General features: G+C 44.6%; 1 protein-coding gene across 1 annotated transcript; it reads left to right on the top strand.

Annotated features, from left to right (window-relative positions):
- Nucleotides 1-974: 974 nt before the first annotated feature.
- c6h2orf69 (chromosome 6 C2orf69 homolog) lies at nucleotides 975-7,255 on the top strand. The gene is made up of 2 exons (XM_072261602.1): nucleotides 975-1,534; nucleotides 4,870-7,255. Exons 1-2 carry the CDS (start codon nucleotides 1,157-1,159, stop codon nucleotides 5,710-5,712), a joined length of 1,221 nt encoding a protein of 406 aa, XP_072117703.1. The 5' UTR covers nucleotides 975-1,156; the 3' UTR covers nucleotides 5,713-7,255.
- Nucleotides 7,256-20,043: the final 12,788 nt, after the last annotated feature.

Below are 20,043 nucleotides of genomic sequence, written 5' to 3'. Positions count from 1 at the left end.
TTATTCATATGAAAAGATTCATTAATTTGTGTAGACACAAGTACCTAAAATTATTTTTAGATAATACTTAATTTGACTCCAGCATTCTTCTGTTAAATAAAATGAAACTATCCATTCGTAACATAATTTCCACTGTAGTTACATAGAAACATAGAACACCTACAGCACAATACAGGCCCTTCGGCCCACAACGCTGCGCCGAGCATGTCTTTATCTTAGGAATTACCTAGGGTTACCCATTGCCCTCTATTTTTCTAAGCTCCATGTACCCACCCAGCAGTCTCTTAAAAGACTCTGTCGTAATCGCCTCCACCACTGTTGCCAGCAGCCCATTCCACGCACTCACCGCTCTACGTAAAAAACTTACCCAACACCTCCTCTGTACCTACTTCCAAGCACCTTAAAACTCAATATGTTGTAACATATTAAGAACTGAAATCCAAGGTAAAGTTTAGATCCTGAATTGAAGACATCGGCACAGAGCAATACAACACAGAAACTTAATTCTACATCAAAATGTTATCTAATTAATGTCTATTTAGGGTTAAATATGAGAAAAAGGTAATAATCCTATCTCTGGATGTAAAATTCATAATTCAAGTACTTTGAACTGGAATCAGTATTTACTCCCAATGAAGTATAATACTCCAGTAAAGCCCTAAAATGCTAATGTTCATGTTAGTGTGGAAATTAATGCGTTTTTACAAATATTAATGGTTACTCCAAGTTTGAAAATGGTCTCAGTCAACAATTAGGTAATGATTCTGCTTTAGTCATTTCCTATGTTTTTGGAATTGATCTGTTCTTTCTCTGTATGACCAGCCCCTTTTGGCTCACAGCATTGTCCTTTCCATTTAATCTTCCCAGCTTTCCTTGCTAACACTTTTCTCAAAAGGGTCAATGACTGGAAATGTTAACTACTTTGTCTTTCCACAGATGCTGCTTGACTGGCAGAGCTTTTCTCGTCATTTCTGTTTTAATTTAGATTCCAGAATCTGCAGTTTTATTGTTTAATTCGGCACAGTTTTGCAATTTAATCCGTAAACAAAGTTACAGACTAACCAATAAACTTGCATTATAATTCCGGGTGCTTTGGGTCTGCTTTCTTTCTCGAGTAAGATGTAATAAAAAAATGAAAAAAAAACAGTGAACCGCAATGGCACGAACACTTCGCAGCTTTTCTTTGACATTCACTCGGAAATTCGGATTCTGTTTTCTCGTTTTCTGCTGGACGGGCACTAGGACCCAGCGACCTCTCCTTGCTCTCTGCCGCCCGCAGTCGGAAGCCTGGAGTCGGCGGCCTCTCTCTGGGCGCCTCCGAGTGCTGGGATCTGGTGGCCGGGGCCCGGTCGTTATGAGTGGGCCCGGCTGGGCGGCGGAGGCCGCTCGGATTTGGAAGGTGCCCGGGATCGAGGTGCTGCGCCTGAGCGGCGTGACAGGCTGGGGGCCGAGCAAGAAGAACGACCTGGTGCTGGGTGTAGGCGACGGCCCCCGGAGCGGGCAGCATGTGGTGTACTTCCCCGGGGACGTGCAGGTGTGTGTGTGCAGTTTTGGAAATGCGGAGCCTGGGGGTCGGGAGAGGGAGACCGTGAAGGCGCAATGGGGGAGGCACCCCGGGGTTTGGAGCGTCGCCGCGTCGAGGTCGTGTCCGACACACACCCACCCCAGCTTTGGGACCCCCTCCTCGTCCTGGGCCGCGGTAGTGGATGTCGGCCGCCTCACTTCTGTCTGTTGTGGAGCTAGCTGTAGCCTCCCAGCTATTGCAGTGGTGAAAGGAGTTCAAATATCCCGAATATTAGCATAATATCCATTCTTCAGAATGTCAATACGAGGATAAATGAAGTCACGATGACCGGCTATCTCAAACTGTACAAAATATTAGCCATAACGTTGTGAGATCTGAATAGGGAATGGTAAGTTTTTTTATGGGAAAAATATAAACATTTAAGAATATCTGAGTTGGTTGGTAATTTGGTTAGGTGAATGGTTATTAAAAACAAAGCTATCTAAATTCCTGTTTGGTAATCAAGTCTGGAACCTTCCACAAGATAGGCACATAAAGTGGTCTTGGCCTGAAATATCAACTGTTTATTCCCCTCCATAGATGCTGCCTGACTTGCTGAGTTCCTCCAGCATTTTGTGTGTGTGGCTGAAGGGCTGTTCTTTTTCACACAGAGGATAATGTGTATGTTGAAAGAGCTACCAGAGGGAATATTGTGAAGACATTTGGACAGGTTTGTGGATCAGAATTGTTTGGAGGAATGTGAAGTAAATGCAGGTAAATGGGACTAGCTCAGCAACGCAGGGCGCACAGCCTGGACAAGTTGAGCTGAACGGCCGGTTTCCGTGTTGTATAAGTCAACGACTGAAGCCATGGAAACAGAAAGAGTTTCTTTAAGAATAGCTCTGATGAAATGTGTTTGATCTGAAATATCAACTCTTTTTCTCTCTCCACAAATTCTGCCTGGGTAAGGAATGTACTGGGATAAGTAATGCCCAATGCCCAAACTGCATTTTGGTAAATCAGATCACTTGGCTGTCCTTCTACCTGCATTCAGGCAGCAGCTAAAGAGCAAAGCTCCAGAGATTACAACGATGAAAAGGTAGTCACAGGAGGCAGAGGAGTGGCTTTGGGAGTGCTTCGAGTCGGTGGACTGGGCTGTGTTCAAGGACTCATCTTTGGATCTGAATGAATACACCGTGGTGGCCACGGACTTTATAAAAAAACAGTTGTAGACGAGTGCGTCCCTACAAAATCATTCAGAAGTCCTGGATGAACCATGAGATCCACAATCAGTTGAGGCCAGGTCAGAGGCTTTCAAGCCTGGTGACGAAAGTTAACAAGAGGTCCAAGTATGATCTCTGGAAAACCATCTCATGGGCAAAGTGGCAATTCCAGACTAAACTTAAGTCAATGAAGGATGCTTGACAGTTGTGGTAGGGCTTGAATACTATCACCTCTTATAAAGAAAAATCAAGTGACATAGGCAACAACGCTTCACTTCCAGATGAGCTCAATGCCTTCTATGCTTACTTTGACCATCAAAACATGGAGGAATCATCACCATCTCTCACAGTCCCTGATGATCCTGTGATTTTAGAGTCTGACGTGAGAGCAGGCTTCAGGAGGGTGAACCCACGAAAAGCATCCAGCTCAGACGGCGTACCTGGTCAATTACTAAAAACCTGTGCTGATCAACTGGCTGGAGTGTTCACTGAGATCTTTAACCTCCCGCTTCACCAGTTTCGGATACCCACCTACTTCAAGCATACTTCAGTTATACACAGTGCCTAAGAAGAACATGGTAACCTGCTTCAATGACAGTTGTCCAGTAGCACTTACATCCACAGTGATGAAGTGTGCTGAGAGGTTGGTGTTAACACGTATCAACTCCTGCCTGAGAAGCGACTTGGATCTGCTCCAATGTGCTGCCTGGTGCAAAAGGTCCACAGCAGATACTATCTCTTTGGCTCTTCACTCAACCCTGGAACTTCTAGACAGCAAAGATGCATACATTAGAATGCTCTGTATCAACTACAGCTCAGCCATCAATACCATCATCTCCTCAAAACTAATCAATAAGGTACAAGACCTTGGCCTCAATACCTCCCTGTGCGATTGGATCCTCAATTTCCTCACTTGCAGACCTCAGTCAGTTCGGATTGACAACAGCATCTCCATCACCACAGGTGGACCACAAGGCTGTGTGCTCAGTTCCCTGTTCTACTTGCTTTACACGTATGTCTGTGTGGCTAGGCACTGCTGCAATGTCATATTCACAATTGCCGTTGACAAATCAGCATTTAGTGAAAATCTGGCTGAGTGGTGCCGCAGCCTCTTACTCAATGTCAGCAAGACCACGGAACTGATTATTGACTTCAGGAAGAGGAAACCAGAGGTTCCGGTCCTCCTCAGAGGATCAGGGGTGGAGAGGGTCAGCAACTTTAAATTCCTGGGCATTATTATTTTGGAGGACTTGTCCTGGGCCCAGCACGTGAGTGCAGTTAGGAAGAAACCAGTGCCTCTGAGTTTGGCAAGATTCAGCGTGACACCTAAAACTTTGAAAAACTTTTGTAGACGTGTGGTGGAGAGTATATTGACTGGCTGCACCACAGCCTGCTATGGAAACATCAATGCTCTTGAATGGAAAATCCTACAAAAAGTAGTGGATATGGTCCAGTCTATCACAATTAAAGCTCTGCGCACTATTGAGCACGTCTATGTAAAACATTGTCACAGGAGAGCAGCATCCATCATCGGGGACTCCCACCACCCAAGATGTGCTCTCTTCTTGCTTCTGCCATCAGGAAGAAGGTACAGGAATGTTCCCACAACCGAAGGACTCACTTTCAAGGACTCTTCATTCATGTTCTCAGTATTTATTTATTTATTTTTCTTTTTTTAAGTTTTGTATCTGCTCACTTTGTTGTCTTTTGTACACTGGTTGAATGCCCAAGTTGGTGCGATTTTTCATTGATTCTATTATGGATTCATTGAATATGCTTGCAAGAAAATGAACCCCAGGTTTGTATATGGTGACACATATGCACTTTAATAATAAATTTACTTTGAGCTTTGAATACCAAGCAATAAGCCTTTGAAGTTTATGAATTGTTGAAGTGTATTGAAACAATAAAAAACAAATTTCTTGTAGAAGCTGGAGCGAATCTGCATTAGTGTTGGTGCCTGTGATTCAGTTTTTCAACTGTGTGTACATCAGAGTCTAATAACAGTGCAACAAATATTTCTCCATGTTTGTATTCTGGGGATGATTATTTCCATGCTGACAACAAGCAGCAGTATTTCAAATCTGAATGGTTTTCTGAGTTTGGTACCCTTTTATACATGTACTTGTACTTTCTTTGCAGAACTATCATGAGCTGATGACGCGCCATTCAGAAAACCTTCGCTGGCAGCGATGGAGCCTAGAAGAAGTCGCTGTTTTACTGTTCCGTCGTTTTCCTCGCAGCCACATCTGGATCATTAAGGCTTCCCGGATTCATCTACACAAGTTCAGTTGCTACGACAACTTTGTGCAGAGCAATCTATTTGGTGTACCTGAGCATAGCTTTGACGGTGGGGCTTTCAAACACTTATATTCACTGTTAATGAATGGCTTCAAGCAAGAGCACACTCTTCTGCATTCACAGACAAGTCCTGGTGAAAGGTCTTGTGATTCATTTGCAGTCGAGCATGATGAAGGCTGCAGTGATCTCTCTAAAACTTCAAGTGGTTTTTCCACCAAGAATGATCTGAGTACTCCAAGTCTTTCTGGAAATTACACAGAGGTTGAAGAGTTGAAATGCACTGACCCTTCATTGAAGTTTATATTGATTGGTTTCAGCAAAGGTTGTGTGGTGTTGAACCAGCTGCTGTATGCATTGAATGAAGCACAAAAAGACGAAGAACTAGCTGCCTTCATCAGTAACATTAAAGGGATGTATTGGTTGGATGGTGGTCATGCTGGAGGAAGCAATACCTGGGTTACCGATCCAGAAATCCTGAAAAGATTTGCCAAGACCGGTATTCCTGTGTTTGCACATGTTACACCTTACCAAGTACAGGATAGTATGAGGGCTTGGATTGGGAAAGAGCATAAGAAGTTCATCCAGCTGTTGGGGGAGTACGGTGCTAAAGTGACAAACCAACTTCATTTTGAAAATGAAAGCCCTTCCCTGGACAATCACTTTAGGGTTCTTCAAGCATTCTAATGTACTTGTGATCCAGTGTGACAGAAAAATCACTAAGTCTTGGTCTCATTTGTTCTCAGTAAAGCTGAGTAGGAAAAGCCGCTTATGTATGAAACTGGTACTCCTGAGAAATATATTTAATAGTTTGTGGACTAAGTATATGTGATTTTTCCACCATAAATTCTAATTGAGTCTAATCTCTGTTTTCGTACATTAAACTATTGTTGCAGGTACTGTTTGAGTTGCCTTCATTTAGCATTCCATTTGCTTACATTTTGTGGACTTGATCAGATTAAATATTTTGTTGTCTTCCAATCCAGTATAAAAACTGCTGATTTTCCACAGTCATGAGAGACATCTGAAATTTGTCTCATTTCATTAGTTCACAAGCAAAGAAGAATGTTTGTGTTAAGTGAATCTGTGCTATATAACCTAGTTACCACACTCACAGATGACTACAGTCTATATTGGAAGCAGAACTGATATTTGGCAAAGGAAAGTCGAAGTGATGGCAATTAACATTTTGACCATCTCAAAATGATTTCCTTTGAAACTTGCCTTTAAAGAGACCAACATTTGGTTTGGTACACTCTTGCATGTAGCTTCTAAGATCTAAAAGATAACACGTTTTGTAATCACAGAAGATGTAAATAGCCGTGACAGATGTATATGAAAACAAAATAATCCGACTGGAATCTGGAAATGCATGGCATGTGCTAAAATACAAATTCACTCCACGTGAGGACAGATGAAAGAAGATGCAACAATCGATCAATAATACTTGACAGTGATGTCAAACCTTCCAGCAGTTATTGTAAGTCCTCATTCCAACTGGTGTTTGGAACACAATCAGCTTCCTGGATTGCTCAAAGGCCCCACTCTAGGCTTATTGAGAGCAATGACAATAGTGACTTGACATCAGCCTTGATATGGCTTCTTCAGGCTAAGCTCTTGGGGTAGGGTGCTGTCATGTAACCTAGATAAATTTCTAGAGTTCTTGCTTGATCTTGTTACCACGCTGACCTCTGTTTCATGTGCAGTGATCACTCGAGAACCCCTAGTGTTTAGGTAAACAAATCAATAATAATCAGCTATTAATAGTTTCCCTTATACTTTTGGACTGGAATAGCTCAATTGATACCATGCATTCTAACTTCAGGTACAGGAACTTATGAGAATGTGTTTAATTCTAACAATCTATGGATGACCCTCCCCCCCAATTAAAGGCAGACTATGGAATCCATTAAAATAAAGCTTTCAGGAAAGTATGCTATAATGGAGGAGGGTTAGTGGTTAAATAACATTTGATAGTACTGTATAAAGTGACCCTGTTTTAAATAGTTGGTTTTAATCATGCTACCTACTGATAGAAATGAGTCACTTGTCAGCTCTAGGCCATAGTGCATCATTATAGAGTGTGTAATACTTCTGTTATGAACATTTGGTTAGCATAACATTATTGAATAAACGTTGCTTTGTTGCTTTGGTATTTCGTTGGTCTGGAATTGATTGCACAAAATGCTTTCATATGTAAAATGAATCGTAAAATACAGTGATTTTGAAATGGGAAGTTTCAGTTAATTTTGAAAACTATTCAACACTAACCAAACAATTCCATCAATTATGCGACCTAATATGTAATTGAAATAAGTAAAATGGAAAAACCTTCTCATGGATATCACAGTGATCATTATCGTGTTTCTGGCAATGATGTTATGTTGTGCTAAGGATATACTCAGTACTGAGACTAATTATTTGTTACTCACTTTACGGCACATACTTGGAAAGATTCTGCCGTTCTGAGTGTCATGACCTATTCCAGCTGAAATCATTACCCTGGAATATGTCCCAGATCAATTTTGTTATTTCCTCACAAAACCATTTGCCACATGAGAATTTCTATGCAAAAGTGGAAATCCTAGAGTTCCGGTTAGCTGGTTGCACCTCTTCTCCCAGCACTTCCCCAGTGCTTGTTCTGAAGAAGCAATAATTCCCAAATATGATAAACCATTAATTTGCATGTATGTGTGCTAGACTTGATCCAGCAGTATGTTAATTTCAACGGAGCAGAATGATTGCCAAGAGCCAGCGATCCAGTAGTTCACTTAATATTGACAGATAGCATGATTCTCAAAAAGCTCTTCAATGTTGCAGCAGGAAGTTGCTGTGGCCACCTATGCCTGACTCCAGATTCCAAAACAGATACTGCTATGAGCTCTGGTGTGGGAAGAGAATACCATGTAGACAGATGAAAAGGTTCAAGGATGTGCTCAAGGACTTCTCTAAAGAAATTGTACCAGCCCCTCTGACTCCTGGGAATCTCTAGTCCATGACCATTTCTAAGGGAGGAGGTGCATTTGAGATAAAGTTGAGAATATTGGTTTCATGCATTGAGAGCACACAGAAGCCCTTTATGAGCAGAAGAAGCAGACCATGTTATAAATTACCCATCTACTACCCTCCCTGTTGTTGAGTGCATGATGATCCTAGTACAGTTGTCCATAGTGTTTTTGTGGCAAGATATGGAAGTAGATTGCCAGGCCTTTCTACTGCACTGATACTGCTGCTGCCCAAGTTGGGACCTGGCTGGATTTGATCTTGGGACCATCCGCCTCGAAGTCCCTTATTAACTACCATATGCCCCATCTGTAAAAGAGTCTGCAGTTCCCATATTACCCCTGTTAGTGACCTCAGAGCCCACAAAGGCAGTGTGGAAGTAAGTTATCCTGGACCTTGGAAATGCTACAGGAAAAAGACAATGTGCATGTAAAATTCCCAACACAAGTGGAGCTTTGACTGCTTGGTTCATAACTGCCCCAATGATTTCTCTTGCACACTCAAAAGTACTCCTCCAACCTCATCCACACACCCATGACTTTTCCTTTCCTGAAATTCTGAAGTTGCTGATCCTCAAAGGTGGGGGTGGGGGGGGGGGTACCTTTACAGTTTTGTTCAGTGTCCAAGAGGAAATATTTTCATTGATGAATCAGTAAATTAGATGTTGATGTTACAATTGTGGGGAATGTCACAAAAACCAATGATTTCTGTATCTGCTATACCGCTCTTACATGATGCACAAACTGGAGATGACATCAGATGTCAGATGTCAATCAAGACTTGCAATCCTTTCCCTTGAATTTCTGTCATTAATCAAAGTGCATCCACACTAACCACCATGCCAATCTATACTAAACTTTTTTGCCTGCATCAATTCCAGATCACTCCACGCCTTGCTCATTCAAGTGATTGACTTTATGGACCTTGCGTCCCCACTTCTTCTGGTGGCTCATACTAGATACCAACTACACTTTGAGTAGAAGATTTATGTTTCAGATCTCCTTTAAGCCTCTTTCCCATCAAAATACACCTATGCTTTCTAGTTTTTATATGGGAATATCTTTAACATGGGAAAGAAGCATTGGCCATCTACCCTATCTGCTGAGTTCCTCCTGCATTTTGTGTGTGTTGCTTTAGATATCTAGCATCTGCAGTTTTTCTTGTGTTTGTGATTTACTACCTTATCCATGTGAAACACTCTGATTCCGTGGAACAGCACAAAATGAAAAACAAAACAGCATAACATCAAAAAAAATGAACTAGGGCATTACATATGCCTCCCATAAATTTACATAGCTCTATTAAGTCAAGCCTCAGAGAAACCTGATCTAGTTTGTTTCGATTTTCAGGAGTGACCTTGTGGAGTGTAATCTCTGCTTCCGCTCGCAAGTGAGGGTGGGCAGGAGCTGCAATTTTCATGGTGCTCCTACCCTTCACAGCCATCATCGTAGAAATGGAAGAAATATGTGTGGTTGAGAACCCAGACTAAGTCTGAAATCTATATAACCAGGATTCTGTCTGGGATTTGAGGAAGATGGTGGTAAAGGGAGAATCGGCATTGCCTGGACAATGGTCATTTGCAGGCTATTGAGTTAATTGTCCACAGTTATAGGAGCATTGCTGGCATCAACAGTAAAGATTCTTGTCAACTATAATTATAATGTAAATTCTGGGATTTATTTTAAGCACTTTAGTCTAAAACTTACACATTTCAACTTTGTCCTGCCATCTTTAGTAAAAGTTTTTTTTTCCTCAAGGCAGTGGAGAATAGATTCTATTTAGTTTGAGGCTTTGCTTTCAATGTGATGTGAGCACATAGTGTATTGTTACTGTTTCAAACTCCTTTTGCTGGATAAATTAAGATGAATGTTTAAAATGAGTATGTCGGAAATGAGACACAAAGTAAATCCAGTTGCTCTATGCAAGAAAAAGGGAATACTGTGACCAGAATGGAAACCATGTGACAATTGATGGGAATATTATTGCAATTTTCACTGATTCAGTGGAGGCGGGCTGTGTGCCTTCTGCTCTCCTACGTCTTCCAAGGCTGTTTGACTAATTTCTTTCACTCATCTGTCGAGAACTTTAATTATTAGAAAGGATCAGGAATAAAGTACCTGTCAAAAGTCAAGCACCATCTAGTTCAGCTCTGTATGAATGAAGTCATATAGTCTTTGGGACATACAGAAATGAAACAAGGCCTTTAGCTCATCCAGTCCACTTTGACCATCAACCACCCATTCATCCCGTTTTCTCCTCCACACATTCTTGGCAACTCCCCTTGGATTCTGTCACCTGCCTACACATACAGCACAGTGGCCACTTAACTCATCAACCTGAAAGCAGAGCAGCTGGAAGAACCTCTCGCAGTAGGTTCTAATATGTATCATCACCTTATCTGTTTCCTGCTACTGCAGTAATAACAGATGAAGACCAACTAGATTATAAATTGTGTAGAGAACAACACTGAAGACAAGACTTCAACACATCTTTTCAAATTGAGTAAATGTTGTAGGAAACCACTCCACTGGAGAGCACCTCACTGCGTCACTGTATTAAGATCCAACAGCAGCCTGGCTCCATAGAATCCACAAAAGTAGGGCATCTGTTCACAGTGGTGTATAGTGGCATTTTTAAACAACAAAACCCCATTTGAATTGCCTGCCAGTGTCCTGAATTTCTGTGATATCATCATTTTATTTGTTCTTGGCTTCTTATCGCTGTCTATTTGGAGCCACATTAGTAAAGGGTTTCAAGGTTGGTCTATTCTGCCACAGAGGGCAGCAGAAACATACTGAGTTCACCTGTGCACCAATGATGCTTTAGTCCTGGGCTTCAGAAAAGCCTGACATTTTATTAGTGCTTTAGTTACCAGGTTAGGGGTGGAGGGGTAGGTGAGGTAGGTGACATTGGACACAGTAGATGGAAGGTATGGAATTACTCTACTAAACCTCATCATTATAAGAGTGAACTGCACTGACATTCCCCTCACAGTGTAGTCTGAAAACCATTCCCTTAAATATATCACTCAAATAAAAACACAATAAAAATACATACAATGGAAAGGGAAAGATAACTGAATGATTAATATAAACTAGTGTTTCCCTCAGACCACACTAGTTCTGTCAGGAATTGTAGAGGAGGCTGGGGCAAAAAGCAGAGCAGCAGAGACTATGTTAGCAGTAAATTATGTTTTACAAATAAACTTTGAAATAACAAGACAAGTCAACAAGGTAACTGAAGGCTAGGAGCAATTGATTGAAGCTGGCTAGTTCATTAGTTGAACAAAGGACTGTGGCTGAGAGTTGGTTTAAATAGGCTGCAGGTGATGAGGTGGAAATGAATGGCAGGTGACTCCTGTTAGGTGGATAGAGACTGAGAGATGTCTAACAGTGCTGGCCTGACTGGACACCGCCCCCCCCCCCCCCACAGCTGGCATCTGACAGCCAAGGATGATCCAAATGAGTAATGCATCCAGGATGAAACCAGACCTCTCCTCCAAGCTGTGCCCTTCCCAGTTGACCAGGTACTGCACACCCTGACCACGGCAACATGAATTCATCAACTAACGAACCACGTGCACTGAACTACCTTCCATCATCCTAGGTTCCTGAGATTCAAGCTCATTTGGGTTGAGTCTGTGATCCGTGGGCTTGAGACAACATATGGAAGATAGGTGTGATCCTGAGGGACAGTGGGTAGTCTTAAAGGGACCTATGAAACGGGGCAAGAGCCTCTCTACCTGCTGACTGTCTCTTTCTGACTGGTCATTGGTCTGTGGATGATAGCCAGAAGACAAACTCACTGAGGTGCAGAAGAGAGAGCAGAAGGCTCGCCAGAAGTGCGAGACGAATTGTGAGCCTCAATCTGACAGTGTCCTGAGGGAAACTGTGGAGGCAAACTACATGTGGAGAACCAGGTCCACTGAGTCAGTGGCTCATGGAAGCTTCCAGTGCCTTGGAGACCCTGTCCACCACTGTCACGATCATCATGGCCCAAACGGGAGGTGGCAAACCCATGATGAAATCCATGCCAATGTAGGACCACAGTATTCGATGGACCAGCAGGGACCGCTGGTTGGAGAAACTGGACTAGGCACATTGAAGGCACGCAGCAATGAACTGACATACATCTGAGATCATGGTGGGCCACCAGAACCAACAACACAGAAAATCCAGAGTCCACTGTGCACCTTGATGGTCAGAGAGGGGTGAGAAGTGGGCCGATTTGAGTATCTCTGTGTGCCTGGCTGATGGCACATATATGTGGTTGTCATGTGTGTCAACCAGACCAGGCTTGTACTGTAGGGCCTTAACAGATCCAGTCCTCAAACAACTGGGGTGAGGTTCAACCTCCACTTCAGCAGTCATGACGGGGTGTCTGCCTTAACGTTCTTGGAGCCGAATTGGTAGGAGATGGTGAAGCTGAATTGCTTGAAGAGGGCCAAGCAAGCCTGGCATGGGGTGAGTTGGAAAGACTGCTGAATGGATATGAGTTTCTAGTGGTCAGTCCAGATCAGGAAGAAAGGCTCAGTGTTTCCCATCAACCAATGTCTCCATTTCTCCCAAGTCCCATTTGCTGGTGAGTGGTTCCCTATCTCCTACTCCATAATAGTGCTGTGTAGAGTTGAACATGCATGAGAAGAAGGCACAGAGTGAGTCTTCCTATCCAGTCCTCACTGGGAGAGGATGGCCCCAGCACCCACATCAGATGCATCCATCTCCACCACGAAAGGTCCAGAGGGGTTTGGATCACAGAGAATGAGAGTGGTGCTGAAGCACCTTGAGCTCCTCGAAAGCATGGTCTGCAGCAGCAGACCAGGTTATCCATGAGGTAGGAGATTTGGTGAGGGAGGAGAGATGAGTGGCAATCTGGCTGCAGTTTCTGATGAAATGGCTGTAAAAGTTAGAGACAACCAAGAAGCGCTGTAGTTGTTTGAGGGAGCGTGGTTGGGGCCATTCAACAACAGCATCTCCACGGTTATGCCTTGGTATGATAGGACGTAACCCAGGATGCAAATGACTGAGGTGTGGAACTGCCATTTCTCTAACTTGCAAAAGAGCTGGTTTTCAAGGAGACACTGAAGGACTGAATGGGCATGACAGACATAATCCTGGGGGCCCTTGGAGGAGATAAGGATGTCATTGAGGTACACAAACCTATACCAGTGTAGCAGGTCTCAGAGGGTCTCATTGATAAAGGCTTAGAAAACAGCTGGACTGTTGGAAAGTCCGAGAGTATCTAAGTATTCGTAGTGGCCAGTGGGTGATATGAATGCCATCTTCACTCATCTCCCAAGTGGATGCAGATCAGGTTGAACATGCTCTGTGTTTCCAGTTTGGTGAAGATCTGGGCCTCACAGAGTGGTTTGAATGCACTATCCATCAAGTGGAAAGGGTAGCAGTCCTTAATGTTGACTTTGTAGAGTCCACAGTAGTCGATGCAGGGATGAAGACCACTATCTTTCTTGACAAAGAAGAGCCCTGCACCAGCTGGGACTTGGATGGTCAAATGAAGCCATGCTGTAGTGCTTTAGTGATGTAGTCATTCATGGTTTGGATCGCTGGAGAGGAAAAGGCAAACAGGCAACCTCAGGGAAGGATGGTGAATGGGAGGTCGATCGCGTAGTTGTGTGGTTGGTCAGGCTGGCTTCTCTTTTACTGAAGGTGGTGGCTCAATCATGGTAATTCTGTGGGAGTTTGGTAAGGTTGGGAGTTTCTTCCACCTCCACGGATTTAGGGATAAAATCAGATGATAGTGCAGCCAAGAGGGTCCCCGACTAAGCAGTGAACCAGATGACCAGGCAAAGTGAGGGTCGTGAGTGGAAAGCCAGACGAAACCCAAGATGACAGAGAGTTGGGTGAGTCAATAAGGAGGAATTGGATGGACTTACAGTGCTCTGCAATGCTCATGCGGACAGGCCACGTGTGTGCTCTCACCATTCCAGACCCCAGGGGATGCAGAAGGTGTGAGGGATAGGTTCAGTAGGGAGTTCAAGCTGAACACACAGATTCCAGTCCAGAAAGTTGCCTGCTGTGCTGGAATCCACCAGAGCCTCCTGTGTGCATAGAGCCATTGGGGTGTGGAGGAGGACAGAGAGAGTGAGAAGGGCTATGATGTAAGAATGAGAGGCAGCTGTGGGGTGGGGTGGTTACCAGATAGAAAGCCTCTCACCTCTAGCTGGACACAATGGGTATTTGATGCATGGGTGATCAGTGTACCTGCTGTGAGCACACAAGTAGTTTCTCCACTGACAATCACACTTTTGGGGGGTGGGGGTTAAGGGAGTCTCCTTAACTGCATGGGTTCTGGAGGCATTGACCATGAGGGTCCCACAGCCTGCTGTGGTTCTGGGAATGGAACTGGGGTTCTGGCTGATGATTTGGCAGGTCATTCCATAAGATGTTTAGAGTAGGAGTCACATAAAAATAGAGCACTGAAGCAGGCCCTTCAGCCCATCTAATCTATGCCAAATCATTTAAACCGTCTACTCCCATCAACCTGTACCCGGACAACAACCCTCCATATCCCTATCATCTATGCGCCTATCCAAACTTCTCTTAATCGTTGAAATTGTTGAAGGCGGGAGGAGATGATGGCGGTGCGACGCAGCGCGCACAGCCTCTCCAGCGATGAATATCTGGTATCTGTCAAGTAGGAGGCCATGCACAATTCTGATTTGATGGAGGCAGAAGTGAGAGCATGGAGGAACATCTGGTGAAACTTCTGAAATGCCTGTTTCACTGCTGCCATTACTGTGTGATCCGAAATCTCCAGAGGGGAAGGCCCCAAATCCTCGGCTTTGCCTGTTGCTTGGCGGCCGGGGCTGGGGTCGAAGCGCTCGGCAGAGATGGTGCTTGGTGCTCGGTGTCGGAGGGCTGGTCGGAGGCTCGAAGATTTCAGACGGATTCAGAGTCGGACTGTGGTTGGGTGCTTCCAGGATGCTGCATTGGCAAGTTTGTGGCACTGGAAGCTCATGGCAGGGAGAGTTTCTCCCTTCTACCGTCTGCGTGAGATGTTGGGGCTATCGGGACTTTGAGACTTTTTTTTACTGTGCCCATGGTCTGCTCTTATCAAATTACAGTATTGCTTTGCACTGTTGTAACTATACGTTATAATTATGTGGTTTTTGTCAGTTTTAGTCTTGGTCTGTCATGTGTTTCTGTGATATCATACTGGAGGAACATTGTATCATTTTTTAATGCATGCATTTCTAAATGACAATAAATGAGGACTGAGTGTCCTCATAATCTAATCTAATCTAATTGAGCTTGCATGCACTGGCAGCTCGTTCCACGTTTTCATGACCCTCTGAATGAAGAAGTTTCCCCTCGTGCTCTTTTTGTCAATTTGGAAGGCCAAAGTGATGAGGCTTTCAAGGTCAATGTGCATCTCCCAGGCAGACAGCCCGTCTTTCAGGAGCTCCAAGAGACTACGATGGTATTGGGCCAGAAGTGCTTCTGCATTCATCCACACACCACCACAAGGGTCCTGAATTCCACCATGTAATCCAGCACCGAGCGTGAGCCTTGACGCAGGTGGTATCCAAACCTTTGCCTCCCTTTCACTTCCTGGTCAGTCAAAAACCTGGTATAGGTCAGTGGTGAGATTGTAAATAGTGGTTTTATTGTCCCAGTTAGCAGTATCCCAGGTCAGAGCTCGCCCGGTCAGGAGAGGTGACAAATGCAAACTTACCTCTGAAGAATATGAAATGGCTGGAGCCTAAAGAATAAGACACACTGGGACAGGTAGCTGTGGCATTAGGTTGGGAATCCATTGACGCACTTGGACACAGAAACTGAGGCTCCGCGGGACTTGCAAGGTGTTGCTGTTTCAAGACAAAGAGATGGTTGAAAGTGACGAGCAGATGGTCAATGGTTTTCTGCTGCTTCGGGGTCGTGTACTCCTGTCCACAGATGACATCCTTTAGGGGAGCATTTTCTGCTGGGTCAGTCATTGGATCACCAATCCTGACAGAAATTGTAGAGGAGGCTTGACCCAAAAGCAGAGCAGCATAGACAATTTTAGCCATAAAATGTACTTTACTAACAAATTTCAAAATAACAAACCATGGGCGGGGGCACAGAACAAGAGAGAACAGATACTTAACACAATAAGACAACAATGTATCTTCCCAATCTTGATGAAGGGTCACAACCCGAAACATCAACAGTTTATTCATTTTTATATGTGCTGGCTGACCTGCCGAGTTCCTCCAGCATTTTGTGTGTGTTGCATCTGCAGAATCCCTTGGGTTAATGATTTGCTGCTCCACTGTGAAGTGTCTTTGAGGGATGCCCACCCTGAAGAAGTTTAAATCCTCTCTTTGACAGGAGTTCAGTGAGACCCTCACTCTCTGCTCCCCCTCTGTGATCTCTGCTGCCCTCTGACTCTTCGACCATGTGCTCACCCAGACTTGCTACCATAGCAATGTATTCTTCCTGGGATCTTGTCTCCATCACCAACTTGTCCAACAGAGCTTCTAGCTTCATTTTCAGGTCTCCCATTTTGGACCCACGGAGGATCCCAGGTGCCTGTCTTTGATTCACTGCTTCTCCTGCCACTTCTCTTTCCAAACTCTGTGCACCACCCTTCCTGCTACGTGGGTATATGTGTCAGTCCTGTGCCAGTCTCTGCCACAGTTCTGGACTTTGCACTCCTCCACTTATCATGCAGCTCTCTGACATTTTATCCTCCACTGGATCCATGCCTTCAACCTTCAGTTCTTCACCTTCCTTGCATCCAGGAAGGATCAGAAATTCCCATCCAGACCATGGATCCTGCCGTCTCTAACTCCGATTCCGATGTCCCTGGACACCTCTGGACTGTGAATAGCACTGTCATCAACACTGGCTCCGATGACCCCGGGCTGCACCAGACCACATATCTCATAGAAAGATAGAAAATCTACAGCACAATACAGGCCCTTCAGCTCATGATGCTGTGCCGAACATGTACTTACTTTAGAAATTACCTATACTCTATTTTTTTAAGCTCCATGTACCTATCCAGGAGTCTCTTAAAACAGTGGTCCCCAACCTCTGGGCTGCAGACCGATACTGATCCGCGAAAAATGCAGCGGTGCAGCAGTAGCTGGGATGCACCCAGCACATCTTGAAGAAAAAAGCCGAAGCAAACAAGCTAATTAACTAGGTGCCGTCTGGCACGTAAATGTCGGCTCAAATTGGAGGCGACACAATCGGCAATCGCCTCTGATCTGGGCCGACATTTGCATGCTGGGCTGCAACTAATTAATTAGCTTGTTTTTTTTTGGTTTTTTTCTTAAAGATGTGCTGGGTGCGTCCCGGCTACCGCTGCACCCCTGCATGCTTTGCGGATCGGTATCAGTCTGCAGCCCGGAGGTTGGGGACCACTGTCTTAAAAGACTCTATCATATCAGCCTCCACCACTGTCGCTGGCAGCCCATTCCACGCAGTGCGCGCAGCCTCTCCGGTGAATGATATCTGTAAGGCGGGAGGAGAAGATAGCGCCGCGCCTGCGCGTGCGAAGCCCTCCAGTGATAAATGATATCGTATCTGTTAAATAGGGGACGTGGACAATTCTGATTTGATGGAGAACGGACGTGAAAGCACAGAGGAACATCTGGAGAAATTTCTGAAACGCCCGTTCGCTGCTGTCGTTACTGTGTGGTCGGGAATCTTTTGGAGGGTAGGCCTCAAAATCCCCGGCCTTGCCTGCTTTTGGCGAACAAGAAGGAGGTCGAATTGTTCAGATAGAGATGGCACTCAGTACTCGGTGTCGGAGAGCTGATCAGAGCTCGAAGTTTTCGGATGACTCAGAGTTGGATTGTGGTCGGCATGGCAGGAAGAGTTTTTCTTCCTTCTCCCGTCTGCGTGAGATGTGGGACATTTGAGAAACTTTGGACTTTACTGTGCTCATGGACTTCTTCATCAAGTTATGGTGTTGTGCACTGTTGTAACTATATGTTATAATTATGTGGTTTTGTCAGTTTTTTCGGTCTTGGTCTGTCCTGTGTTTTGTGATATCACACCGGAGGAAGTAATGTATCATTTCTTAATGCATGCATTACTAAATGACAATAAAAGAGGACTACGTGTCTTCATAATCCTAATCCTAATCTGCCAAGTAGGGTACCGTGCACAATTCTGATTTGATGGAGACAGATGTGAGAGTATGGAGGAACATCTGGAGAAATTTCTGAAATGCCTGCTTCACTGCAGCTGCTACTGTGTGGTAACCGGAATCTCCGGATCAGAAGGCCCCGAATCCTCGGCTTTGCTTGTTCCAGCGGCTGGGGCTAGGTCGAAGGCACTTGGCAGAGGATGGAACTCGGGAGGCTGTATCGGAGGGGTTGGTTGGAGGCTCGAAGTTTTCGGATGGATGGACTCAGTCTCGGCTGTGGTCGGCTGCTTCCAATGTTTATGGCAGGGAGTTTCTCCCTTTGCCGCCTGCTATCGGGAACTTGGGAGTCGATCGGGACTTAAGACTTTTTTTTACCATGCCCGTGGTCTGTTCTTTATCAAATTATGGTATTGTTTTGCATTGCTGTAACTATATGTTATAATTATGTGGTTCTGTCAGTATTCATCTTTGGTTTGTCCTGCTTTCTGTGATATCACTCTGGAGGAACATTGTATCATTTCTTAATGCATGTATGCATTTCTAAATGACATTAAAAGAGGACTGAATCTAAATCTAGCCACCCTCTGCATAAAAAAACTCGCCCTGACATCTCCTTTGTACCTACTTCCAAGCACCTTAAAACTCTGCCCATTTCAGCCCTGGGAAAAAGCCTCTGGCTATCCACATGATCAATTCCTCTCATCATCTTATACACCTCTATTAGGTCACCTCTCATCCTCTGATGCCCCAAGGAGAAAAGGCCGAGTTCACTCAACCTATTCTCATAGGGCATGTTCCCCAATCCAGGCAACATCTTTGTAAATCTCCTCTGCATCCTTTCTATAGTTTCCACATCCTTCCTGTACTGAGGTGACCAGAATGAGCACAGTACTCCAAGTGGGGTCTGACCAGGGTCCTCTCCAGCTGTAATTATTTCTTCTCTGCTCTTAAACTCAATCCCATGATTGATGAAGGCCAATGCACCATATGCTTTCTCAACCACACAGTCAATCTGCGCAGCAGCTTTGAGTGTTCTATGGTCTTGGACCCCAAGTTCCCTTTGATCTTCCACACTGCCAAGAGTCTTACCATTATTACTATATTCTGCCATCATATTTGACCTACCAAAATGAACCACCTCACACTTATCTGGGTTGAACTCCATCTGCCACTTCTCAGCCCAGTTTTGCATCCTATCAATGTCCTGCTGTAACCTCTGACAGCCCTCCACACTATCCACAACATCCCCAACCTTTGTGTCATCAGCAAATTTACTAACCCATCCCTCCACTTCCTCAACCAGGTCATTTATAAAAATCACAAAGAGAAGGTGTCCTAGAACAGATCCCTGAGACACTCCACTGGTCACCGACCTCCATACAGAATATGACCCATCTACAACCACTTTTTGCCTTCTGTGTGCAAGCCAGATCTGGATCCACAAAGTAAGGTCCCCTTGGATCCCATGCCTCCTTACTTTCTCAATAAGCTTTGCATGGGGTACCTTATCAAATGCCTTGCTATCAAATCTCACTGCTGTCAGCTCCAGTACAAATGACCACAGACACCTTCAGACTGTGAATTATGCAGCCTCTGGCTCCAGCTCTAGCAATGACCTTGACCTCCAGGCCGAGACCTTCCTCATTGCCTCTAGGTCCCCACTTTCCCCTTCACCCACCACTACTCTCCAACCTGGGGTCTCTCAGGCGCCTTCCTCACCTCTTGAATCCTCAGAGCTTCCATCTTCCATCCCCTTTACCTTCTCTGAACATCCCAACCTTCCGCCTCCTCTGACACCATCAACTTTTCTCCTCATTCTGATTCCAGCTCTAATTCCTGCTATATCTTCATTATTCCTTCTAACTGTCATCTGTCTGAGGCAGAAAGTTCTGTCATCAGAAAGGGCCTTAC

The sequence above is a fragment of the Mobula birostris genome, chromosome 6 (assembly GCF_030028105.1).
Source record: "Mobula birostris isolate sMobBir1 chromosome 6, sMobBir1.hap1, whole genome shotgun sequence".
NCBI lineage: Eukaryota > Metazoa > Chordata > Chondrichthyes > Myliobatiformes > Myliobatidae > Mobula > Mobula birostris.
Note: the sequence above shows the minus strand (reverse complement) of the source record. Positions and strands in the feature narration are given on the sequence as shown.

Excerpts from the sequence above, each read along its gene's own strand:
- c6h2orf69 (XM_072261602.1), top strand. The coding sequence starts at position 1,157 with ATGGCACGAACACTTCGCAGCTTTTCTTTGACATTCACTCGGAAATTC. Across the intron at positions 1,535-4,869 it reads ACTTCCCCGGGGACGTGCAG|AACTATCATGAGCTGATGAC; the intron begins GTGTGTGTGTGC and ends CTTTCTTTGCAG.